The 27,262-nt window shown below is 32.3% G+C and overlaps 2 protein-coding genes and 1 long non-coding RNA gene across 4 annotated transcripts in view; 1 reads left to right on the top strand and 2 right to left on the bottom strand.

Moving 5' to 3' along the window:
• Positions 1 to 11,382, bottom strand: part of LOC113395609 (uncharacterized) — a 232,716-nt gene extending 221,334 nt beyond the window's left edge. The window contains exon 1 of the long non-coding RNA XR_010309504.1: positions 11,100 to 11,382. This is a non-coding gene — a long non-coding RNA (uncharacterized LOC113395609). The remainder of the gene's footprint in view (positions 1 to 11,099) is intronic.
• An 11,340-nt stretch (positions 11,383 to 22,722) lies between these two features.
• Positions 22,723 to 23,837, bottom strand: LOC113395617 (transcription initiation protein SPT3 homolog). The gene has a single exon (XM_026633256.2). The coding sequence runs from the start codon at positions 23,679 to 23,681 to the stop codon at positions 22,734 to 22,736; it is 948 nt and encodes a 315-aa protein (XP_026489041.1). The 5' UTR covers positions 23,682 to 23,837; the 3' UTR covers positions 22,723 to 22,733.
• Positions 23,838 to 24,150: 313 nt separating this feature from the next.
• On the top strand, positions 24,151 to 26,066 carry Hsc20 (Heat shock protein cognate 20). 2 transcript variants are annotated; one of them, XM_064218189.1, is made up of 4 exons: positions 24,151 to 24,290; positions 24,361 to 24,694; positions 25,009 to 25,094; positions 25,681 to 26,066. In XM_064218189.1, exons 2-4 carry the CDS (start codon positions 24,423 to 24,425, stop codon positions 25,980 to 25,982), a joined length of 660 nt encoding a protein of 219 aa, XP_064074259.1. In that variant the 5' UTR covers positions 24,151 to 24,290; positions 24,361 to 24,422; the 3' UTR covers positions 25,983 to 26,066. The 2 variants fall into 2 exon arrangements, with proteins under 2 accessions (XP_064074259.1, XP_064074260.1); XM_064218190.1 differs by having other exon boundaries at positions 24,179 to 24,290; positions 24,364 to 24,694.
• The last annotated feature ends 1,196 nt before the right edge of the window (positions 26,067 to 27,262 follow it).

The following is a 27,262-nucleotide window of genomic DNA, read 5'->3' on the forward strand; positions in this document are numbered from 1 at the left end:
ATGATGTTTCAAACTGGACCGATAGTTTCTGAGATTAGCGCGTTCAACCAAACAAACTCTTTAGCTTTATAATATCACTATAGAATAACATTACCATAAGTATCAATAACAACTTTACAAATTTAATCGGAACACATACTTTACAAAAAAACATATTTTTTTTATAAGTAGATATACAATTAATTATATCTAAAAAAAATAACGCGTTAATTTGACACCTAAACTAAACTTTTCACCTTAGCTCTTATATCGTAAACAAACTTTGCCCGCGGTTTTGCTCACGTGGTATTCTGTTTATCACTGTAAGATTACGTATGTATTACATTCTCGCTTGCTTGATAATGTTTATTTTATTGTAATAATTATTTAAATATACTAGCTGAACTGCGGCTTTAACCGAAATTTATAAAACACAAACTTCCAAACCCCGGTTTACTCCCTTAGGGGTGAACTTTCATAAAAACATTTCATGCGGATGTCTACACCCTCATATATATATATATATATATATATATATTTTCAATAAGCAGTTCAACTAGTATATATATATATATACATATTAATGCTACTTTTGGATAAAATTGCTATATAAGCGTAAAAAAATTATTAAAACAAGTTTAGCAGCTTTAGATTTTATCGATCACAAACAGAAAAATCTTTCCTTTTTATAATATTATACATAATATTACGTAATAGCAAATCCAAACGATCCAAATATTCGTCTCGTATTTCAAACGATCTCTTAATCCCATTGGCAGTTAAAACACTTGGGCCTTGGGGTAGTATCCTTATTAAAAGTATAACACCTCGCCTCATTGCCTCCACTGGTGACGGGAGGGCTGATTATTTTTTGTCCAAATGAACGGAATTGCGATTCAACGGGAAAATGCTACTAACATTCTTACCAGCATTGCATGCGCATTTTATGTAATATGTTAATAAATATGTACTAATTTTTGTATATTATATAGACAACCATTTAGAAAGATATCGGATAGACAAATTTAAATAATTCTATCTCAAAATCAAATGCAAAAGTTATACTTCATTTATAATACAAACATAAACGAAATCAATCTTTATGTACGGTATTTATGCTATTGTTTTGTTTTGCATTTAAAGTTAATAGCAACCAATCCAAGCGATGGAAAGCAAATGTTATCATTGATACAAAATTATTTTGCATAGTATTATTTGGTCTTAAACGCCAATAAATGTGTAGTGATTACCTTACCTAATGTATTCTTTATATTACTTTTTTTAAATTAATTCGCGGACGAATGCGCCACCAAATGGTAAGTGTTCACCACAATACGACATGGGCACTTACTTATCATCACTAACATTAACAACTTTGGGAACTAAGATGTCATATCCCTAGTCTATGTAGTTACACGGATCAGCCTTCAAACTGGAACACAATATTACTAAATATTGCTTGACGTTAAAATATACGACGATTATAAAAGCAGAAATGATTTTAGGAATCAGTTTAGATGTGTAGTTCAAATTGAATTCTCATTAATCATACGCTGCAGTTCCCCTTCGCCCAAGCGGTTAGCAAAGTTAGACGATTAACTTCTATTGATAGTGATCATTTAGTTAAATTCCGTATGTTATAATAATAATAAATATCTTTATTATAAATACAAAATAACAATATGAAAATTACAATGGCTGTCTGATCACTTAAGTTGTGAGTGCAAGCAGGACACATAGAACGAGTGCTATGATTTGTTTATATATATTAATATACGAGTAAGTGATGACGACTTCATCCGAGGGAAAGGTTTATTTATAATCTATTAGGCACCCATGTTTCTTTGAACCACGATAAATTGTCCTCTGTCGTTTAATTTTAAGTCGGAAAAGACTAAATGATGACCAACAAAGTCAAAGTCATATTCAATGTAGAAGTGATTACACTTGCTTATTGACAATCAAAAATCTACCACCGGTTCGGAAATTAACACCTCGAACCTGAGAAGAACCGGCGAAAGAAACTCAGCGGGATATATATATATTTTATATTTCATTTTCACAGATATAGTATAGTTCATGTACAATAATAGTAAACACATTTTCTTTATTTGAAACCGCCTGGAGGCGATCATCTCATTCCCATAAGTACTTATCTATTGTGTTACGAAGTACATCAAAAAATTAAAAAATAAATAAACAAAATAGTTTAATATGTTCTTTTGCTTTTTTATATCGCCGTGACTCATTTTCTTATTAAATAATACAATGTTTAAGTTTAAGCAACAGACACTCGGTTATTACTACTTTAGAATATGAATAAATAATTCATTACTGCATATTATTTTAGGTTAATGTTTTTGCCTTTGAATCTGTATTCGTTTTTTTAAAAAAGGTTTTTAAGCCTGTATAAATCTTATCGTAATTGTAACATAAATCTTGTAAATGCCTTCGGGATACTTTTAAAAAAGTATTCATATAGTTGTTTTACAAAAAGGTTATATAATTTTTTAACATATCAACAATAATGTGTTATTATTATGATAAAAACAGATACGACTATTATATAAACACAATAATATTTAAAGATAAGTGTAACTTTAAACTTATAAATGATATCCGAATTCGATTTTGAAGTCTACATCACAAACCTTCATGCAACAAATATAAATTTTTTAACTAACAGATCTTCACAATTGCCAATTAATATATTAAATAACTTTTTATAAATCAATAAAATAAATAACATACTATTTTATTTGATAAAATATCATATAGATAATAAAAATGCGTGGTATTATTGTTTACCTATTTTTATGAAGGTTCTTTTTAAATGGGTAGGCGGACCGGTAAAAGTGTTCACATTGGCCCATGGCCATTGGCGCTGTTAAATGTTAACCATTCTTTGTATCGCCAATGCGCCACCAACCTTGGATACAACTATGTTTTGACCCATGTGCCTGTAGTTATCCTGTCTCCTCCTTCAAACCGGAAAACAATAATACCAATTATTGCTGTTTGGCGATAGAACATATGATGCGTGAGTGGTACTACCCAGCAGGCTTGCACAAAGCCCCGTCACCAAGATTTATGCCAAGGATATTTAGATTTTAATGTTCTTGAATTGTAAAATACTAACTGATGAACTTTTTTGTACAAAACAACGTAAATAACTTCACCTGTACTAAACGTATTTATATTAAGGCGAATTAAAAAATAAATATAATAACCTGTATTATATAAATAAAGTATATTTTGTATTCAATATTTCTTTATTTTCATATAGGTTTATTAGATATTTCTTTTTTGACTGACTCGTTGATCTTACAATACTGCAGATTCCTAAAATAATTGATGAGCGGGAGGACGCACCCAGACGGTTTTAAAAGAACGGCGTGCTGAAAAATGTAAAGCATTTTCTTCCTAATTCAATTGAGAAGCGGTTCCTATAAGACGCTAAACTAGTAACATAAGATCCTATTGATAATTTCATTAACTGACTATTCGTCTTGTGTTAAACCAATTCGAAGTTTTTGATAAGGCAATAGTATTGATTATCATTAACAGAAATGTAGCTCAAAGGAACAGTTGGAAATTCTTTTTTCTTAGACATTGAGACTTCTGTACGTGAAATATTAACTATTCCTTACATAGCCAATGCCCTAACGGCTTGAGAGTGAGTCAGTTAGATTACAGACACAAGAGATTATACACACATATTTTAATTCTTATGCCACTAGTGCATATCGATGACCACTTGCAATCAAGTAAAGTAAGAGCCGAGATGGCCCAGTAGTTAGAACGCGTGCATCTTAACCGATGATTTCGGGTTCAAACCCAGGCAGGCACCACTGAATTTTCATGTGCTTAATTTGTGTTTATAATTCATCTCGTGCTCGGCGGTGAAGGAAAACATCGTGAGGAAACCTGCATGTGTCTAATTTCAACGAAATTCTGCCACATGTGTATTCCACCAACCCGCATTGGAGCAGCGTGGTGGAATATGCTCCATACCTTCTCCTCAATGGGAGAGGAGGCCTTAGCCCAGCAGTGGGAAATTTACAGGCTGATTATGTTTATGTTATGTAATCAAGTAAAGGTTACAATATCGCCTACATAATGACTGCACCCATTTCGATATGACTAGTTTTGTAATTAGGATTCCTAAATTAAATATAAACAATGGAATAATTAAACTAAGATATCTTGGGAGGAAGTTAAAATTATGAAAAACCTTGAAAATATTAAGAATACATCCCAAAGAAACTGCCAACAAATCCTCCGTTACTAACAATATTACCGAAGTCGTCATAACTAAAGAAAGGGCCAGACTTTGAGAGTTAAGGAAACTTCTACACCAATTACGGTTTGCCATATTAAGTAACAATGTGACGACGAAAATATTGTTGCTAACATTCTTTTATTATTTAATATCTTGCAATTCTTACGTAACTAGAGGGGTTTGCAATTTCGAAATGGCTTGTTGATTGGATTTTTTACGAACGTTTATAATTATACGAAATTTTATAATTTGTTACGCCTATGCGTACTAGTAACAAATTATATTCAAATCATTTGTATAATAAAAATGGTAGGAAGATTTGCTCATCAAACAGAAGAAATTATGCAATTGGATTACCAGCTTTTTGGCAGATCGGAGCATCAAGGTCATTGTTGATGGTGCATGCTCCGATCAAAAATTCGTCAATACTGGTGTTCCACAAGGCTGCGTTCTTTCACCCACTCTGTTTCTTCTGCATATCAATGACTTGTTGGAAATCAGTAACATTCACTGCTATGCAGACGACAGTACCGTAGACACCTCCTACACCGGCCGTGCTAATATTTCTCGGGAAAACGTCGAAGAAAACCGGAACAAACTTGTGTCTGAAATCAAGTCTTCGTTAAACAAAGTCTCGAACTGAGGCCGGCTAAACCTAGTCCACTTCAACCCCAAAAACACGCAAGTTTGCGCGTTAACCGCCAAAAAAACACCATTCGTCGTATCTCCACGATTTCAGAACACTCCGATAGCCGCCACACCTAGTATCTGAATACTTGGCGTCGATATTTCGAGCCTCGTTCAGTTCCGCGGTCAATTGGAAGGCAAAGCCAAATTGGCATCAAAAAAGCTCGGTGTGCTCAGCAAGGCAAGACAGTATTTCACGTCGGCCCATCGCCTAAGACTAGACAAGGCGCAAATTCGGCCTCACATGGAGTACTGCTCTCACCTCTGAGCGGGTGCTCCCCGGTACCAGCTCCTTCCATTAGACCGTATCCAACGTAGAGCAGCTCGAATTATCGACGATCAAGCCCTTTCGGATCTGCTCGATCCTTTGGCTCTTCGTAGAGATGTTGGATCACTCTGCATCTTCTACCGAATCTTCCAAACCAAACCGAGGAATTGTTTGGATTAATCCCGGCAGCTGAATTTCACCTTCGGACATCTCATCAAAATTCTAAATTTCACCCGCACCACCTAAATGTCCGAAAATCCACAACAGCACGATTTTTAAGACATTTTCTGCCTCGCACAACCACTCTGTGGAACCAGCTTTCGCCGGCGGTTTTTCCGAACTGATACGACTTGGGAACCTTCGAAAAAAGAGCGTACTCCTTCCTAAAAGGCCGGCAACGCACCTGCAACCGCCCTGGTGTTGCAGATGTCCATGGGCGGTGGTAATCACTTTCCATCAGGTGAGCCTCCTGCTCCTTTGCCCACTACATCATAAAAAAAAAAAAATGTACAAAATTAACTCAGCCATAATTTCATAATAACATATTTATTGTAGACGCATTTCATTCCATTGTTAACTTCCATTGTTAATACAAAGCAATCATATTTCAACCTTCTCAAAATGTCGCGACACATTAAGCGTTGAGAACAAATTACAATGCTCAATATTTGTACGCTATATTCAGACTGAAAGCATCATGAAATTTCGAACAGCGAGTAAAGGAAATTTCATTAGATCTTTAAAATATATATATATATATATATACATCTTGTATCTGAATAAATTCAGTAATTTAATATCAGTTTGTAAACGTCCCACTGATGGACAAAAAACCTCTGGATTTGCTGGACTACGAGTACAACCAGACTTAATCACGATATTTTTCCAAAACAAAATACGACTAAAATTATAAACCACAAATGAAAAGAAACAAATTATCTTAGTAGCACTTTGTGGAAGCTAGGTACCTCGCCCTCGTCACATCTATTGCTTTAATATTATTGTGTGTGTAGTCCGGATAAGTGAGCCAGTGTAACTACACAGCTTTTTCTGCATATCAATGGTATGTTCCAAAGCGCCAACATTTACTCAAACTCAAACTCAAATTCCTTTATTAGGAATTCCAATTTATTTATAGAAGTATTACACTTTCTTATTGAAGGTCAAATTAAACAAAGGAATACCCTAACCTGAGAAGAACCGGCGAAAGAAACACAGCGCGTCTTTTTTTTTTGTCAAATTAATTTCATACATAATTGTATATGAATAGAAACAGCCAGGAGGCGAGCGTTTCATTCCCAAGGTGTGCTATCAAACATAAACTCACTAATTGTATAGTAACATTTAGCACACAAGCGTTCCTTAACAATTATTTTAAATTTGGCAACAGAAGCATTTTGAACGCTTTCTGGGATCCTGTTGTAGAAGCGTATACATTGCCCCACAAAAGAGTTACTGACTATATGCAGTCGAGTAACAGGAGTAACAAGATTGTGTTTGTTCCGTGTACCAATGGTATGAGAATCACATTTTCTCATAAAAACATTAATATTTTTCTGTACATACAAAACATTACAGAATCGAGAAGCAACAGTTAATATCTTAATTTCTTTAAATGTATACTTAATGATTCCTTGGCTCCTAGGTTATAGATTGCGCGAATAGTACTGCTGTGCAGACGACTAAACCCTAGACATCTTACACGAAACACACCAACGAAAACCAAAAACATTTGTATCTGAATTCTTTTCTCTTTATCACTCAAAGTCTCGAACTGGAACCGACTAAACTAAGTTAACCGCAAAGAAGTCACCATCAGACTTATCTCCACATTATCAGAACACTCCTTGACTACTAACAACGAATCACTTGGCGTTGATATTTCGAAAACCCCTCATTTCGCCATAAAAATGCATACATAAATAAAACATAATCAGCCTGTAAATTTCCCACTGCTGGGCTAAGGTCTCCTCTCCCGTTGAGGAGAAGGTATGGAGCATATTCCACCACGCTGCTCCAATGCGGGTTGGTGGAATACACATGTGGCAGAATTTCGTTGAAATTAGACACATGTAGGTTTCCTCACGATGTTTTCCTTCACCGCCGAGCACGAGATGAATTATAAACACAAATTAAGCACATGAAAACTCAGTGGTGCCTGCCTGGGTTTGAACCCGAAATCATCGGTTAAGATGCACGCGTTCTAACCACTGGGCCATCTCGGCTCTTAGCACTGGGCCATCTCGGCTCTCATAAAAATGCACAAGGGACATAAGGAACATACTAACAAATCTGCCAACCTAAATCAAAAAAATACAGAATTTCCATCCCCTGGGCCATTGTTTGAGAGCAATATAAGCTAATTTAATAAACATTACATTCCGAATTTAGTTTAAATCCAATTACAAAATAAATAATATTCCACTCTGACCTAAAAAACTTTATCTGCCGCTAACGCTGTTTATTCGTACCTATTCCATTGTAGCCGGATATTTACATTTAATAGATACAAACGATAAATGTTTATCTACTTCATTGAATACAAGCACGATTTGATAAATTAATTAAAAATGTATAGTGAACGAGTACCCAGTGAGCGTTGCGACGAGAACCAAATTGTCATAATAAACTGCGAAATTCGGTAAAGCGGAATAAATAAAGGACGCAAATAAAGGAATTAGAAGAACTGCGGTCGAAACGATAATTTAGTAAATAATTCAAGAAGTTTCTCGCTCAGCTGCCCTTCTGCCTTCCAGGTGGGTTTGCCTTACACAAACTGCCATAAGTAATTCAATTAGGCACTCAGATTCGATACTCGATACGATTTAATGAAGACCTTCGTTATAAAAGAAATTTAAGATCGTTTTAGAGAAATCTGATTGCATATTGTTAGTATAAAATTTTCGGAACAAAAATTATTTTCGTAAAACTCAAAGGCTTTTCGAAAGAAATATTTAGTGGACAATTTTGGTTGAGCATTTGACGAATTGTTTTTTAGAACTTCGTTTGGTATATATTTATTTGTGATATGAGCTGATACAGGACAATGCATATAAACCAGCGATCAGTTGTTTAAACTTGGCCTATTGAGATGTTACTTTCCTACTTTTAACTTGAGTATATTAAGCTAGTTATATATAATCATAAAATTCGCTAAAGCGATATTCGGATTTACATATACTTTATTTCGTAGGCGTAACTACTGAATACCAAGGAGTATTGATACGCAGCCAAGTCACCTTGATTTTGCTACAATTTTTTAAGTCCAAATAATAAATATCTTCATTTTATATTTTATGAACAAACTCGTAAACAGAGACAAATACTAAAATATTCAAAACATGGTTAGGTGTTAATCTACCTCGACTTAATTGCTTTCCAACTTACTTAAGTTATTATGTTTAACATTGCTTTTGTTTGCTCGCGAAACAAGATTTGAGCTACGATACAATTACGTATAGGATTACCTTTAGATTAGTCTTATATTAAACTCAATTCAAAAAGAAAAACACGGTTAATCGACTAACCCTCCTTAAGCGAATTTCTTCCAAAATTGGTTGATATACATCTTAGAAGATTTAAATAAACATTTTAGTCCACTTTAAAAAGGGTGAGGTTATCATTTAATTTCTATTTTTTTTTTAAATAAAGTGTAAATATGTACATTTAAAGATACAATACTACTGATGCTTGGTATCAAAACTATAATAGTGAAAAAAATACACAAAATAAATTAAAACTAACTTCAAAAATTTATTGATTCGGTAGTTGGAAGAGTTTATGCTCATATGGCGTAGATCCTTTAGGGCTTGGTTCAATCTTCGGGTCAAACCAATAAAAACCAATATAATATAATAAGTTTTTTTGGTGGTAGGGCCAAATATTCTACCGCCAAGTAGCAATACTTAGTAATGTTCTGTTCCGGTTTGAAGGGTGAGTGAGCTAGAGGAACTCAGGCACAAGGGGCATAACATCATAGTTCCTAAGGATTGTAACGCATTGTCAATGTACATGTTTTTTTACAGTTCCAATGTCTATGAGCATTGGTGACCACTTACCATTAGGTTACACATGGTGACCACTTACCCTTGTCTGCCCGCCTACTTACGCTATAAAAAAATGTAAATCATAATACCTCGCTTATTAATCTCTTAATCAAAATATACATAAACAATTTTATCGGTAACTAAAATTTACCACTTAAGTTCTCTGTAAAAATTAATTAATTAAAAATAATTATAATTTTCTTATACATAAAAAAATAATCTTTGTTCGAAGTAAAACCTTCAATATATTTCTTAAAACACGAACAACTAAGGCTTCTCCGATTCAACTCTTTCACTGCTTAACTTATTTTATTTCAAATTCTTTGTATTTTATACGATAAATTAAAATTTGCATAGACTTAAATAAAATAAATTATAGAGCTCTAATACGATGTCAGTTACTTATACTTGAAATAATAATATTTTTAAAATAAGGCTAAGATTTATACAACTCTTTTAATGGTAACGTGATACTAAAACTGGGTCTTTTATGGTTACATAGAAATGCAATCAGACGGTTATGAAATTTTATGATTCTACGTTTCTTAAAAAGATACTTGAAAGTATATATAGGTAAGCGTGGAGTTAATGCTTGTTGACTTCCAGGCAGGAGACACAACATACATATATAATTGTATTTAACTAACATGACTGTATTTTTAGATGTTGAAAAAGAGTAACTACTGAGTTTCTTGCCGGTTCTTCTCGGTAGAATCTACATTCCGAACCGGTGGTAGCTTTACTTTAAATAGTTTGTTAATTGACGATTCAAAAGTGCTTGTAAAAACCTACTTGAATAAAGTATATTTTGATTTTGATAATTTTTGATAATAAATTATAAAATATGTTAAACTTTAACATTTAATTAATAACAGTGTATTTCTATAATTATTAATTATTGACGTATTTTCAAATTGTTAATTAATAAACTAACAGGAATTCGCATTCGCTTTGTTGCCCCTACTAATGTTCCGCGCGCTCCATTTTCCTTTTGTATAATCAGAACATTTAAATTATTTTGAGCGTCACTTTCTAACATTTCGCAATCGAATTCTGCAGTGAGGTTCGAATTTTTATCTAACAAACTCTACTGATGACATATATATTCAAATGTTTTCTAGTTAATTATCGTACAACGAAAATATAATATTTACACTTCAAGGAGATACAATTCAGAACATTTGGTTAAAATTTGGAGCTAAATTGCTTATGTCAATATTATCTTGTTTAATTTTTTTTCTTCCATTGTTACCATGGTAATTAACGCATAAATAAATTAAAGCCGTTTAAAACTGTGCAATTAATTCATAAAATAAAAAATAAAAAAAATTACGTTCTACGTTATGCAGTATTTAAAATCGCCTAATATAAATACTTCAAGTGGTTCAAAGTGTTATAAATATATGAACTGGATTTATTTGTAAATTATTATGAATAAATATTACGAATAACTTAATCAGAACATTTCATGAAATTACTTTGTAAGACAATTGTATTGTTTTAATAATAAAATATAACGTGCAACGGAACTTACGAATGACTATATAAATAAATCATGTGGTGACAGTCGAAACCATAAAGTCGCCAATAAATTCAAGGCAAAGCCCATTTTCATACACAGATTCATGAAAATAATTGTCACTGGAATCGAAAGTTATTCTACTTATAAATTGAATAAAACGTCAATCAAAAATAAATTGTCTATGTAGACGAACGATTTTATTACGACTGTATTTTGTATATACTATTTGTTGCTATAATTATTAATATTGACTTTGAGGAAATTATTGCCGGCTGAAAATACGGTTCCTAAAAAAATAAAATAAAAAAAACTTACCATTTGAAAATAGAGTAAGATTCGAGTCCCACGTCACAAGTCTTTTCAGCACATAAACACTAAGAGTTTATCTATTATTATTTTAACACTTTTAAGTACTTTAATACTTTTAAGTAATAAAATATTTACATAATTATTAATAATCAAAGAATAATTATTACAATCACTATAGTAACTAACACCAACACTTCACTCTTAAGCACAATAGTTTAAAACCTTCGCGTGTATCGAAGCATATATTTAAGAAAAATAAAACCAACGATACGTCGTATCAGCTGGCTGGCTAGCCTTAAACTGACTGAACGTACGAACCTTGCCGACGGAATATACAGCCATCCCTTTCACACAACAGGCCTGAAACCTCCTTAGCAGAATATAAAGTTAAACTTGCAAAAATATTTAAGAGGCGATTAAGAGAGCATAATGCAACGAAATGCAGCCCTGAAATAATATACTATATGAACGTTATATATTCGACGTTACGTGAGCTAACCCTTACTACGACAGCCTCGTGTTTTACGTGACGTTAGGATAAGGCTGAATGCACATGAATCGTTAAAAACATAGTGATTCGTGTCACGAATGCGAGTTTAAATAATAAAAAGCATACGGTACCATTAAGAATTAAAAGAAATACACATGGGGTGAAAATTTTCCGTATAAATATTTTAATTATGCAATGTCTTTTTTATGTTTCGCGTTCAATAATTTGACTTTTTTATCTTATTATAAAATAAAACTAAATATAAATAATGTATTTACAACTTTTATCAAGTTGGTTAGAGTTTAATCTTTTTATCATTAAAATAATTTATTTAACTCTTCTTCGCGTTTGGACTACCACTTACCACCAAGTGGAGTGGAGTCATGATTGATGATGATACCCGAATTGTATAAAAAAACGTACTATACTCTTCTTACAAGTTTACTTTCACAAATTTGTTTTTAATACTTATCTCTACCATATTAACACACACACACACACACACACACACACACACACACACACACACACACACACACACACACACACACACACACACACACACACACACACACACACACACACACACGCACAGACACACACATAACAGGTTAAATCTAGATTAAGCTCATACTATATATACTATATATAAATTTTACTGTTTTTATCCAAACTCGTCTGGGTAGGTACCACCCACTCATCATATATTTCCAACTTCTATGAATATTATTTATTTTTATTTTATTTATATTACATACTCATGAATTTCTGTTACTGTAATGACGTGAATGGAGCCTAGATCTAGTCCAATAGTTTATAACACGTCTCAAAAATCTTAACCAAATATTGCGGCTCCAAACCCGAGCTAACTATTGAATTATTTAATTCGTGTTTATAGTCATTTATGTCAAGTCGGAGTGAAGGAAAACATCGTGACGAATGTATCAGCCAAGCCAATTAAAGCAGTGCAGTATACATAACCTCCAATACTTCTCCTCCGAACAAAAGGAGACCTTAGCTCAGTGGCATTTTTCAGTGAGACATTACTTTTGTCACTTAACATATAAAGCATATTCGTAATAAAATGGTAATGTCGGCACCATCGAAACGTATCCCGAAATCCAGACGGCTGACACGTCCTCTCATATATCTATCTTTCTTAAATGTCAATCAGAATTCGCGAAGGGTGCGATCACTTGAATTCTGATTTAATCTTCCAATGTCAATCTTGATCTTTTGATGTCGGTACCAATCGGTTTCAAGCGAATGGTCTAAGCTCAAAAAAGGGCCATTTTACGAGATTAATTTCACGGAAAGCCACGGCTAGATAACTTCATTAGCGACTTTTTTATACAGATTATAATAGAAACGTGATTAATAAAAAAAAATGGAAGTCACGAAAAAGTCAAAGGCCTAGTTTATTCCGCCAAGTAGTTCCAATTCGGGGTAGATACACACAGCAGAATATTATTCAAAATATTTTTATAGATATTATTTACGATTAAATAAGGGAATTATATTTTGTTAAAAATTAATAAACGCAATGAACTTCAAATAATATTTGGCTTAAGGTCATATTATTCAAGGTCGCGTAAACATTTCATAAATGCTGGATTAATGTGGCCACTAAAATATTTATATTATATAACTTAAAAAGTGCGGCCACGAAATTAATAGGATTCCGTACTTATTATTTTACGGATTCGTGCAAACCCGTCTTGGAGGTAGCACCCACTCATGACATATTCTACCACAGCAATACTTAGTATTCTTGTGTTCTACTTTGAAAGGTGATTGCGAGTCTTACTACACAGGGGGTATGCCATCGTAGTTTCCAAAGTTGGTGACGCCTTGACGATGTAAGTGTTGTTTAATATATAATGCTGTCCCAATGTCTATAAGCAGATGTAAACACTTACCATCAGGTGGCATTCAGCGACATAAAAATATTTTTGCCCTGCCAGTTTTTGGCCACATTGACCATTCCGAACGAAGACAAGATAGCTAAACTGAAGGTATTATCTATACTAGAATATTATAAACGCTATGTAACTCTTTCTGTCTGTCTGTCTGTCTGTTACTCTTTCTCGGCCAAACTGAAATTTATAAAATATTGTAAGATGAAAGCTTGGACCGACTAACATTTAAAGCGTGAACGAAGTCGCCGGCGGCAACTAGTAGTTCATAATCAGTGTCTCATACAAAGGTTTTCAATTCCCTCACTAGCATAATCCGATGAGATGGTTATTCGACACGACCCGAGAGAGTTCAGGTGTAGGAATGTTAACAATGCTTATTTTCAAACTCAGTGTGGATTTAAACATTTAATTAATTTTGTGCGTGCTAATAAAATTAATACATTTTCAAACATATATTTGACATTAGCGTTACTAGATAAAACATAACGACTAACTAAAAAATAAGAGCCGGTGCCGCTGCGGAAAAAGCTGAAGCAAAAAAAAATGATCTACATATTCGTGTCTTATGTCAAATTACTTTTTTGTCCCTTGGAGAACACTTAGCCCTTGGAGCAGTGGTGCAAAATGCTTCATCAATAGTATAACACCTCGCCTTATTGCCTCCACTGGTGACAGGAGGGCTGGTTCGTTTTTAGCCCAGAGGATCGGATTTGCGATTCAAAATAATTTTATTTCATCATTCATCAAAACCTAAAACTAATGTATTCATAAAAGGCTAAGTTATACACACGGAATAAGTGCCGAATCGACTCACATCCTACAACGATTACCCCAATCATAGAAGTGCAAAAACATTGCAATTAACCTTAAATATCGTAACGAATAAAAATCGAATAAAAGCATTTTAAGATAGCCTATAAGTGAGGCATTTTAATATTTACGATTGTGCGCCAGAATAAGAAACCAAATTGCATAAAGCGTTGACTTCACTATATAGAATAAAACAAAATCACTCACTGCTGTCTGTCCCTATGTATGAGTAGATCTTTAAAATTAAACAACGGATTTTGAAGCGGTTTTTATTAATAGATAGATTGATTCAAGAGGAAGGTTTATGTGTATAATACTTGCACAATATAGTGGAGAAACACTGATAATTTTAGAGGTTTCCAAAGTGATGTCGTAAATAAAAAATTTCATTTTTGAGCTTACATTGCAAACGCTGGCTAAACCTTACGAGATAGATCAAAATAATATACTACAATATTGTACACCATAAAAAGTTCTTCAAAAAAGTCAGTGATGGTATATGCCTATCTCTTAGGGGTAACCTACAATAACCATTTTTAATCATTTACTTTTTACGAAAAATAATGGCTTATTTTAGAAGCGATTTAAAGGAATACAGCATTAATCTTTATCCAATTAAGTACCTTAAATACATTGTTAATTTAATATAGATCAATATAGCTCTTTACAGCATGTAATTTAAATTAATATTTTCAAAGATATTACAGATTTAAAACGCAGAGATATAGCGGTTTGTATTGTCTAATGACAAAAAAGCTGTGAACTTTGTAAGACACTCTGTAGTATATTTAGTATCAGCATTGCACCCGTGCGAAGCCTGGGCGAGTCGCTAGTATTTAATAAATAAACAAATAAATATCAAAATCGAAACCCACTCGTCAAAGCTATCGAGGAGCATACAAAGCAAAACGCTGAGATCATAAACCTCCTTCTTTTTTAAGTCAATTAAATAAAGGAGTTTATATTAAGCGGCGGAATTCTAAAGAAATAAATCCACAAAAATAATTCTCAATGTTTAAGATTTATGAACAAAGAATGTCCGAGCGAGGAATCCGACGGCCGTGTAATTTGTTTCGTCCAGTTTGACCTAACCTTTACTATAAGTATATAAAATATTAAGTTTCAAGTCGACTAACTCTTATCATTTATATAAAGTGTCAATCTCACAACCTATTTCAAACTAAAAGTCTTCTAATTAATCATGGAGTTCAAAGCTTTATTCTTATTGAACAAACTTCGATAACAAAATCCTCGGCGAGAAATAAGATATTGATTGAATTTTAGTGCTTCAAATTTAATTCGAACTGCAGATGAAAAACATATGCTTCGTTTAGTTTGCTTTCTTTTAAAATCCATAAGCAAATAAACTTAACTGCTAAAAAATAAAACTTTTCAAGCTTACAATACATATGACTCATTTTCGTCTGCGTGGTAGAGTACGCCCCGGTATTGAAGTAGTTAGGTATAAAAAAAACCTACGTTTTTCCTTGAGGTCCAAAATTATTTTTAGAGGTTAAGCCGTGAAAGCGTAACAGACAGACATAATTATTTCGCATTTATAATATTAGCATAAATGTATTTCTATTATAGACTTGCATAACATCACCAACCCGCATTGGAGCAGCGTGGTGGAATATGCTCCATACCTTCTCCTCAACGGGAGAGGAGGCCTTAGCCCAGCAGTGGGAAATTTACAGGCTGATTATGATTATGTTTATAACATTATTAGCTAAGTATACACACAGGCAGATCCCTCTAAAAGATAGAATGTAGCGATATATCCATCAAATACAAAACGAAATAAAAAAAATGAACAATACAAAAATGCTTTTTTACTAGTTAGGAAAAGCCTAGCCAATCTCGGCCTAAAACAGTACAAGTAAAATTAATTATTACACGAGGAACATAGCATTTTAGATGATCGATGCATTGAGGCCTAGAAATTATATTCATAAATTTTGTTTAACTTTGTTTTACTTTGTGGGCTTTGTGCATGCCCGTCTTGGTAAGTAACAGCCACTCATCAGATATTCTATCGTCAAAAAGCAATACTTCGTATTGCTGTGTTCCGGTTTGAAGGATGAGTTAGCCAGTGTATTTGCAAGGGACTTAACATCTTAGTTCCCAAGATTGGTGGCGCATTACCGATATAAGGAATGTTTAATATTTCTTATAGCTCTTATGTTAATAGGCGGTGGTGACCTGTCCATGGTAAGCCATCAAGTGACCTATTTAACCGTCCGCCTATCTATACAATAAAATACCTTTATAGTTGGTCTAGCGACTAGCTTCTATGGCTAATGTTATCACAAGATCAAATCTTCGTGTAGCCAGTAACATTTGTTAAGTTTTGCCTTCTTTGAAAAGTAATGGTGTTACAATAACAGCTCTTATGGGTCTGGTAGATAAGAAACTCGGCTCTTGAGCATTTGTGATACATTACTTTACCATTGGACTATGAAATTAAAAAAATGTAATAGTCCTGTTATAACGCAGCAGTGGAGTATAATGTCTCCTCCGGGAGACTTTATATATAAATTGGAAATAGGTACTATGTTTTTATGGTAAAATCATTACGAATCCGTCCAACTCATTAAGGTACACTAAATAGCAGTAATAATATGGAAAAGTAAGGAAGTTTTGTTTGGAAGGTTTTTTTTTAAAAAAAGAATTAATACCGTGCGCGAATATTTACCTTACAGTGAAATAAGAATTATATTCATAAGGAAGATAACCGAACGCACTTAGACCGCAAAACATAACATTCCGTCTACGATAGCCAATTCAGCTTCCCTTCGGCCACTCAATTAATCGTTAGAATTGGGTCTGCTACGAGTTGAAGGATCTCTAGGGGTGAAGTGTTCTCGTATGTTTCAACTATGTACTTGGATCCACTCGAAGCACGACACAGGATAAGAATAACGTATCGTTTTAGGAATGCTTAGTATAAGGCCTAAGGGTCAAATGTATTGGGTTATATTACATTTTTCCCTTTTTCTCGGTAAATTCAGCAGCGTTATACGTATACTAGAAATAATCTACATTAAATCCAATCTTATCGGTTTAATTTTTGGGTTTGCTTTCAAAATAGGCCACCTGAACATTAGTGATCAACTAAAGCTCATCATATACATTGGAACGAAATATGAACCATCCATCTTAAATCGTCAACATAATACCGAGCTTGGGAACTACGATGTGCCTGTACACAAATTACACAAACTCACTCTCTTCAAAATCGAAATACAATAATACGAAATAGTGTTATTTTACGATAAATAAATAAGGACTACATTGAATGAAATATATAAAGTATCGTTTCAAATACAAGATCTGCTGTAGCGTTGGTAGACTTTCGTTTGTCCGATAGCTAGCTTATAAGGCTGCAGACCCGGGTTCAAACCTCAGGTCGGGTCAATAAAAAGTTTTTCTTTCAAGAATTTCTCAGTAGCAGCCCGTCACTAGAGTTAGAAAGTTAGCAATGCTGTAAACTCTAAGTACCTACTTATTTTTAGCGTTGTAAACACTGCCAACTTTACTGCCCCGTTCCACGAAAAGGATGATTTATTATTTATTGAGGAATGAAACATTTATTTCTAATACACTATACTATTGAATTTATTACACAACTCTCAGGAATTTAGTCGTATATTTATCCAAAAATGTATGGGCCAGAGGTAAAAATGTGTGCAGGCAAACATCGCTGAATTTCCATGTGCTTAATTTATGTTTATAATTCATCTCTTGCTCGATAATGAAGTAATTGTAACACCGTGGTGGAGTTAGATTCTTCTCCTCAGAGGGAGAGGAAACTTAAGCCTAGCCAGTAAAACATTTACTAGCCATTACCATTTATCCAAAAAATGGTAAAATCTAATAAAGTAACCTCTGAATCATCATCAAACCGAAGATTTAATTAGAGACAGCTTGAGATATATCAAATACAATTTAGAAAACGACATAAATATCGATGGATGTCTGAAGTTTAACTACAGTTTAATCACTACAGCTTAGACTATATTACATAAACTATTCAATAACTAATTTCTGCAAACACATTTGCCAATTAAATTAAAGTTAATTAAATAACATCTGAGTTGTGACATGTTAGTTATTATAATTATATTATCAACGATAAAACTATTACACAACATTTATACAGCTGTTAAATCTCTGTACGCTTTTGTTCTGCGAGGGCAATAACTATGTACATCGTCTGTAAAACTCTTGAACTAAAATTTACAAAGCAGTTATATTTAACCAATAGTTTTAGTTATAGCAATACATCGTTTTTTTTTTATCTGCCAATACTAGATACACTCCTGGCACAATTTCTTTATATGTACTGACAAAATGTATAAAAATAAGAGTAAATTTTTTAACAATGTTTAATATATTATAAGTTGTATTAGTGCGGAATTTCTATCTTTCACTAGAATTTTAATATTAAGTAACACAAAAACCCGTCAACATCCCTCTCCGAGGCAGAGGACATCTCCTCCTCTCCTGCTGAGGGATGATTCGCAGCAAGTATTATGTATCAAATAATAAACATTATTAAAAAGTCATTGTAAAAATTAGGTTTTTGGTTTGTTTTTTTTTTATATGGGGTGTATCAGCGCTATTTGTGCACAATATATTCTGCCAGTATTAACTAAGCTTACAGATTATAATCAAATTTATTAACAGTTGAAATAGAGACTTAATAACAACGGACATAAAATACTTCAAGTGAGCACATATAAATAAATAAACCAATTTTATTATTTCAAAGCGGGACCTACGAGACTCCAATATCACAGCCCATAACTCAGGCGGGAAAATTAAATTTGCAAGCAACTGCTTTCAAAATACAAGAGCAAGGTGAGTTGCGAACTATAGTCAATGTTTCTATATGTAGAGGAACTTATTCAGTTTATTAATTGTTGAACAACCCGGCTGGGACATACTCGCTTGTATTTCGCAATAACACAATCATGTGTAGGTTGAAACTAAGTTTTGTCTATGTACATAGAGCATACTATCCTTAAATTGAGAGTGCAAACTTACGATAATTCGATTTGTAAAAATTTATGAATAAAATTAACGTTGCTTTTTACTCTTATGTATGTAATATCACGTATAAAATATAATGTTCTTCCCTGTCTATCGGACGCGTAATTAAATAATTAACTCATCATGTTTCATTAAATTCGCTTCAGCTCTTTAGCCTATGATAAAAAAAACAGCTGAAACGAATACCTATGTATTGGCGAGATGAGGTGCTTGAATTTGAAAGGCAGTATTTTCATTTCGATCAAATTTATATTTTATAATTTCTTTACATTTTTAAAATTTAATGCTACTTTTATATGTGTGTCTATTTGTAAAAAAATATCATTAATTAGGTTGAATGACGTCAACTACTTCGAAACCACATAAATACTAACAAAATCGACACCAGAGAGACAGCCGTCCCCTAGGCTTGTGAATACATTTGGACTTCCGTTGTCATAGACTTAATATTTTGTCTTGTTTTCTTTAAATACAAATTACATTCTGCTTTTGTTGTCATAAGTAGCAAAAATCATATTTGTTGGTAAGATGCCCAAAATTTATTAAACCCAACATTTATATTAAAAATTTATATTTAAAAAACAAAATATTGACTATTCGTTCTTTAGGAGATAAACATCAAAATGAAAAATAATTTGGGAAACCCAAAGCGTATAAATTCATTTGTTAAAATTTTATATAATGTAACATAACAATGCAAAACTAAAGCAGTCTATCATGAAGAAGGGTTCGTAATGACTACAAACGTTTTATTTCAAGGCTAAGCGTAGACAATAGACTAAAGCGATAGACTATCGTATAATTCAGAACTTTAATTACAAATTTTCAACAGGTTTGGATACCTTAAATGAAAACAACCCAGCCTAAACAAGCACCCGTACTTATACAAATTAGACGTTTCTATTTTCCAATACTATAGAAGACAGCCATATATCATTCTATTTCTTAATATAGAAAAAGTTTGTCTGTTTATTGTTTTCTTTAATAAAATGCCTGATAATTCCATCATTACATTGTAGCACTATCTCTACGTAGTATTATACAAAATTGTTAGATCTTTTAAACTTTGCAACGAATTTTAATTCGATTTTCAAAAAATTACAGAGCGATTCAAGAGAAAGGTTCATTTTTTTTTTATGTTGGAGGTGGCAAACGAGCAGGAGGCTCACCTGATGGAAAGTGACTACCATAATACTTATTATACTTCATGTATAATACAAACATATTATAGTGGAGAAAAGGCGAGAATTTCAACTTTCATAACCGAAAAAACAAGAACTTATCTTTTTATGTATATTCTGTAATATATGCCATATAATGCGAGTTTCTTGCCATTTCTTCTCGATGGAAGCTGCTTTCCGAAACGGTAGCAGTGTTTAAATATTGGTGATTCAAAAACGCTTCATTGTGAGGTTTACTTGAATAAAATACATTTGATTTGATTTGAAGGTTTTATATAGACCCATATTGTACCCGTGTGGAACCGGGATAGGTAACTGATAATTTATATATTTATGCAATGTATTAGTAAATCCCGGTAGAGAATGTTCTGTATGTATACAAATTTCATCACGATTGGTTGAACGCTATAGAAATAGACGAACTGCAGCGCTTTTTAGTAGCGAGATACGATGAAGTATATAGTAACAAAAAAAAAAAGGATTTATCTTTTTCTGTTTGTTCATCAATCTAAAAGTTGTATATAGACCCTTATTGTATCATGTGAAGCCGGAACGGGTAGCTTGTATAATAATTAATTATACAATCATAGACTAATCATAGACTCAGGAAGAATGGTAGCAAACTATTTCTTTCATACTTATATTGAAAATTGTAAGCAATTAATTAACAAAAAATATAAAATTAAAAAAAAAAACTCATAGCGTCTATTATTTTCAGGACTTTACTTATTTTTAGATTACTTTATTTTCCGAGCAGGTCGTAATTTCTACTCTGAATGTCAATAAGTATCATACGTATTGCTTTAATATTGAGTTAGTAGATAAAATTGGTTAATCTCGACAGCCAAGTTATGAATAAATGTCAGGAAATATCCTACAATAAACATAAATAAATTTTCGTCGTATATATTATTTTAAAATGATTATTAAAATATACTTGTTTTATATAAATTTACAACAAGTACTTATATTTTACTTAATATACTTATTGCTCATATTTTCACAATTGTGCACAATAAATAACAAATACTTATTAATCATTCCTTACATCGCTAATGCGCTACCCACCTTGGGTACTAAGATTTTATGTCCCTTGTGCCTGTAGTTACACTGGCTCACTTACACTTCAAACCGGAACACAACAATACTGAGTACTGCTATTTGGCGGTAGAATATATGATGAGTGGCTGGTACTTACACAGATGGGCTTGCAAAAAGCCCTACCACCATGTCATATAAGAGCTTCGGTGCAATTTTTACTGTAAAAAAAGTGCTATAGCTGTTGCACTAGACCCTCCTCTCCTTTACAAGGTAAGGTTTTGAGCTTACTTCACCACCCTGCTTCAATGCAGGTGGAAACACGTAGCAGAATCTTATCCGGCACATGCAAGTTTCCAAACGATGTTCTCATTCTCCGCCGAGCACGAGATGAATTGTAACACAAAAATTAAAAACGTGAAAATTCAGTGATGCTAGCCCGAATTTGAACTCAGAATTATCGGTTAAGATTATAACGCCAAATTTCCGACTCCGCAAAATTCAATAAATACCTTCTGGGACAAGATATTCGTTTCTTTAATAAATTCCGTAGTTTTTTTTTAATAAGTAATATTATTCAACATAAGATTGTATGGATGATGAAAAACTGTGGAGCGATTACTTGTTGACTTTCAGAGAGGATATTTTATATACATTTATTTGTATTTAAATGTACTTTTACTGTATTTCTATATATGTAATTCAAACATTGGAAAAGAGTAACTACTGAGTCTTCTCTGCAGCATCAACATTCCAAACCGATGGTAGCTCTAGGTTTAGTACAATTATGCAAAATTTCGATTTGTGTCACCTCCGGCATCATCATTTGTTATGGCGAGCGGAAGCTACCTCCTTCCACACCTTAGCTGTGCCAACAATATCAAAAAAAAAAAAAATATATATCATTTTAATTTTAGCCAGAGAGCATGAGCCATCAAAACAACAGCCATAAGCCAAAATTATTTTTGTAGCCTACAAAAATAACTAAAATGTTTTCTTTAAATTATTTTTTGTTAACTCTACATCATTGCAAAAAGTTAATTTCATAATTACAATAATTAATAAAATGTAAATTAAATCTCTGTTGTTTAGTTTAATAATAAATGATAATTAGTGAAACAGCAAAACATATTACTTTTTTATTTGTTTATATTGCAATATATCTGACTGGTAAATCCATGCTCATATTTCTATAGAAAAGACCATTCATTCCACTTCTGGGTGTGAAATACCTTCTTAACACTTCCCTCACTTCAGCGACTGTTATTGCTGGACAACCTTCGTAACCAGACTTAATATAAACAGCATTGTTCAAACTCTGTGGATTGCAAAAGTAACCACCCTCAAATTTACTAAAGGGATCCCCACTTTTCTTTTTACTGTCCTGTCGTATCAAGAAGACAGCATCGACTATTTCTGCAACTGTCTCATATGCTAGAAAACATAAGACTTCTAAAGCTAGCGAGTTTATTTTAAGTTCTTTATTTGGATTGATCCATCTTTCCAGCTTAACAAATCCTTTACTAAGACCGTAACTTGAACGAAAAGAACTGCACCGAGCTTTGTGATACGCTTCATATTTTTCATATGACATTGATTCGGTTATTTTTGATGCTCTTACTTTTCTTAAATAATCAATAGCATCGAATTTGATTAAACTCATTTCATCGGTTTCGTCGATTTCCTTTATAACATCAATGTGTGTGCGTTTTTTCTTTAATGTGACTTCTTTTTCTTCTTCTAAAATAATTCCTGGTAAAATTGTTTCCGTTGGCGTGGTGACTGTTGATTGACGATTTTTATCAATACGATCAAGTTTTATTTGATAATCGTGAAGTCTTTTTAATTTGACAGGATTTTTCCTCACTAAATAAATTATATCATAATTTGTTATTGTATTTGCGCCTCTCATAGTAGAGTAATTCAACGATTCTTGTAACATTGACCTTAGTTGTTGTAGAACAATATTCTCTACTAAAACAACGGTTGCAGCATTTGGATTCGGGTTATCTCCAAAACCATGCATCATGTTGGATATCTCTTTTTGGAAATTCGTGCCTTCACCAGTAGCGTCAATTGTGAAATATGAAACCATTATTGCTATGTGATGTAAATGAAATATTCAAAACAAACAATATAACAGATTAGAAACAAATATGTCCACTTATTTCGTATGAAATTATTCTAAGTAATTTAAAATATATGTATGTTTACATTTACAAATTATATTTATACAAGCTGTATCCTGAATATGTCATGTGTCAATTATCCTTAGAAAATTGTCTATGGTTAATTTGTCAAAGAAAATATTCCTACTAACAACAGTACTACATAAGTATAACATTTACATAATATATTTATTTATACAAGAATTTTTAACATTATATACAAATAAAAAAAACATAATCTGTATAAATCAGTTCTAACAACAATTAAATAGTTCGTGGATTAATTTTAAACAAAATTCATTGCTATTTTGCTTTATATTTTTTTTAATATTTAATATGAAAATTATGCCAATCAGTTCCGAGATTCATCCAGCTGATATTGACATTAAAATTTGACATTTGTCATTAATGTTATTCGATATTGATAACGTTGATCGCTGAGCCATGAACTGTCTGTATACCTGTAAAGTAGTAACTTGTTTGTGTTGTTGTGTAATATTATTAAAAAGAAAATAGTCATAACCTTAACGACAAAAGTATGTATATACGTAAAAATACTGTTAATAGTTCATAAAACATTTTAGATATGTCAATTTTTTGTTTCAGCAGTATCGTAATCAGAGCCGCATAGTTTAATGGTCTGCATTTATTTTTTGATTTAAAAAAAAATGCTGACTCAAAGACTCTTTTGGTATCTTTCAATAATCAAAACAAAACAGCAAATTAGATATTTATCATGTTGGTCATGTGGAAATAATATTACTACCATGGTCTCAAATCTTTTCTGTTCTAACTGCAAAGTCTTACAAAGACCTGATAAATCAGAAAACTACTTTAAGGTCCTTGGGGTCAAGGAAACATATGACCTAGATGAAAGTGAACTATCAATGAAATATAAGGAATTACAAAAATATCTACACCCAGACAAATATGCAAACAGGTATGGTATGTAATAAATAATTAGGTTTATAATATATATATATTTTATAAATGATATAGATAATAAAAATAAAATCCTGAATTAAGGGGATGTTTCTCAAAAATTAATTAAAAATATAACTGAAATAATGTTAAACCATTCCTAAAAATTAGTATTCCATTTTTAAATAACAATACAGAGCTTTTAATCTGCCATCTTAAAGTTAAAGCAATTTAATTACTGTATTTTTATTGCTATCATAACCTAAATTAAAGATAAAACTAAAATGTCTTGTTTTTAACATGATGAATATATTTGTTAAATTTTTATTTCAGAAATAAGGAAGAACAAGAAATATCTGCACAGTATTCTTCATTAGTAAATGATGCTTACAAAACTCTGTTAGAACCATTAACAAGAGGTTGGTCTATATATTTATGAAATTACTGTTTATAATAATATTTTATATTTCCTACTAACAACTAGAATCCTTAAAATGTTAATATAAAGATATTCAAAGATTCTTTTTTTTTAATGGATTACTTTTAGTTCTCACAGACACAATAGATAATTTCACCAATGTTACAACACACATGACAAATAACTAGAAGCAAATTGGCAATCCCGGAGGAGCATGTATTGAAAATTCAAATGAATACAGTTATTGTTAAAAATAATTTAATATTTTTGTCATTTTTATACTATACCAGACTTAGAAAAATATACTAATACTATTTCAACATTCATAAATAAAAATAAATTATGAATAAAGCAAAGACTTAAACTTGGCAGCCTGACTGATGAAAAATTACACCTTCCTTGGAATCAATTCAAATACTGTCGAGGTCTGTGATGCAATTGAGAAGAGATTGTTCAATGTTTTTTTAACTAGCTAGCTAGAGTAACTCTATTCTACTCTACTAGAACTATACTATACGGTAAACAAAACATAACTAAATAAACGTAGTAATTACGTAGTAACTTGTCATATATTGTCTCTGTTCTAGGTATATATATGTTGCGATTAAGAGGAAAAGAAATACCTGAAAATACTCAATTAGACCAAGAATTTTTATTTAAAATTATGGAAAAGAATGAAGAAGTAGAAAATGCAGACACAGAAGAGGAAATAATGAGACTCGATAAAGAAAATAAAGCAGTAATTAAAGACCTCCAAAAACAGCTGTCCACAGCATTCTTTGATGGTGATCTGAAAAGAGTTTTACATTTGTTGAGTCACATGAAGTATTACACAAGTATTGATAACCAAATACAGACGGCAATTCGAAATAAAGGAATTTTTAGATGAAAAATTATTCAATTTTTATATATATTATTTAAAAAAAAATTGTTGATGTGTTTATGTTACCAAATAAATATAGTTATTGATTTCTGTTTTGTTTTTTCGTAATCATTTACATACATTATGTATTATTCTTTTCTATCAGGTAGCTATGATTTAATGTTACAGAAAAGATATTTTTGAAGTTATACCTCTTTAACCGGCTTCAAAAAGGAGGAGGTTGGTATTTATATCTTTTCAAGGTAGCAGTTAAAAGTTGCATTGTAAAAAAATATATTTCTTAAAGTATTCTCGTATTATTTTTAGGTAGGTAGATATATTGTAGCGTTTCCTTGGATGACACCGATTCCAAAACTAACAATAATTGTAACTACATTATAATATCGTATATCGACTTTTAATTATTCTAATATTTTGATCATTGTTATTCATAGATACCTATCTTCTCGCGTGATAAACTCAGATCGTACCTACATATTGATGAGTAGAAAAAGTAAGTTGATTTTTTTTGTTTATTTTAATAATATTTAGTTACTATTTTATTAATAATAAGTAATTAATTACGTGCATGTATTTAAAAAAAATATATTTTAAGTATCCCGAAGGAGTAGAACTTTTCGCGTGCGCGTATGCTCCTTTTGTGTAGTGCATATTTTATAAAATATATAGATATAGATAAATCAATCCACAGTAGGGCATTCTACTGCCAATCACTACGGTGGCTATTTTCTTTTCCTTCATTTCGGTTCAGCATGATGCAGCTTACCGCATGAGTTATTTGAACACTTATTCGATTCATTTTTGCCATTAGCTTGATCATTTAACACTGAGCGTATAGCGAGAAGCAATATCTTGGCTTCCAAGGTTGCTGACGAATTGCTGTGATATACGGAATGGTTAATTTTTCTTATAGCCCAAATACTGCTACTTACCTATCCAATAAAAAAACTACGTGTTGTATGCTTTTGCTAAACGGATTGCAGATGCGGAAATGACACCACTGTCCACGCTTGTTCCTTCTTTATATCAATTGTTGCAAATACTACCGCAATGAATAAATATGTACTATACTTTTAAAATTCTTGTTAATATGTTCTCGTGTTAAGCTATATATAATAACTAGCTGAGCCTGCGGCTTTACCCGCGCGAATACTTATACCGAATACCGTCACTCCACATTTTAACCCCTCGAGAGATACGTTAAAAAAGGAGCCAATGTCCTTCCGCGAAACTCAAACTATCTAGATACTAAATTTCATCTAAATCGGTTCAGCGGTGTAAGCGTG

This window comes from Vanessa tameamea, chromosome 21 (assembly GCF_037043105.1).
Source record: "Vanessa tameamea isolate UH-Manoa-2023 chromosome 21, ilVanTame1 primary haplotype, whole genome shotgun sequence".
NCBI classification, from domain to species: domain Eukaryota; kingdom Metazoa; phylum Arthropoda; class Insecta; order Lepidoptera; family Nymphalidae; genus Vanessa; species Vanessa tameamea.

What these genes read in the sequence shown, in the direction of transcription:
- LOC113395617 (XM_026633256.2), bottom strand. Translation starts at nt 23,681, where the DNA reads ATGGTTTCATATTTCACAATTGACGCTACTGGTGAAGGCACGAATTTC.
- Hsc20 (XM_064218189.1), top strand. Translation starts at nt 24,423, where the DNA reads ATGCTGACTCAAAGACTCTTTTGGTATCTTTCAATAATCAAAACAAAA. An exon ending in CCAGACAAATATGCAAACAG is followed by an intron (nt 24,695 to 25,008) that starts GTATGGTATGTA and finishes TTTTTATTTCAG; the next exon opens with AAATAAGGAAGAACAAGAAA. An exon ending in GTTAGAACCATTAACAAGAG is followed by an intron (nt 25,095 to 25,680) that starts GTTGGTCTATAT and finishes TCTCTGTTCTAG; the next exon opens with GTATATATATGTTGCGATTA.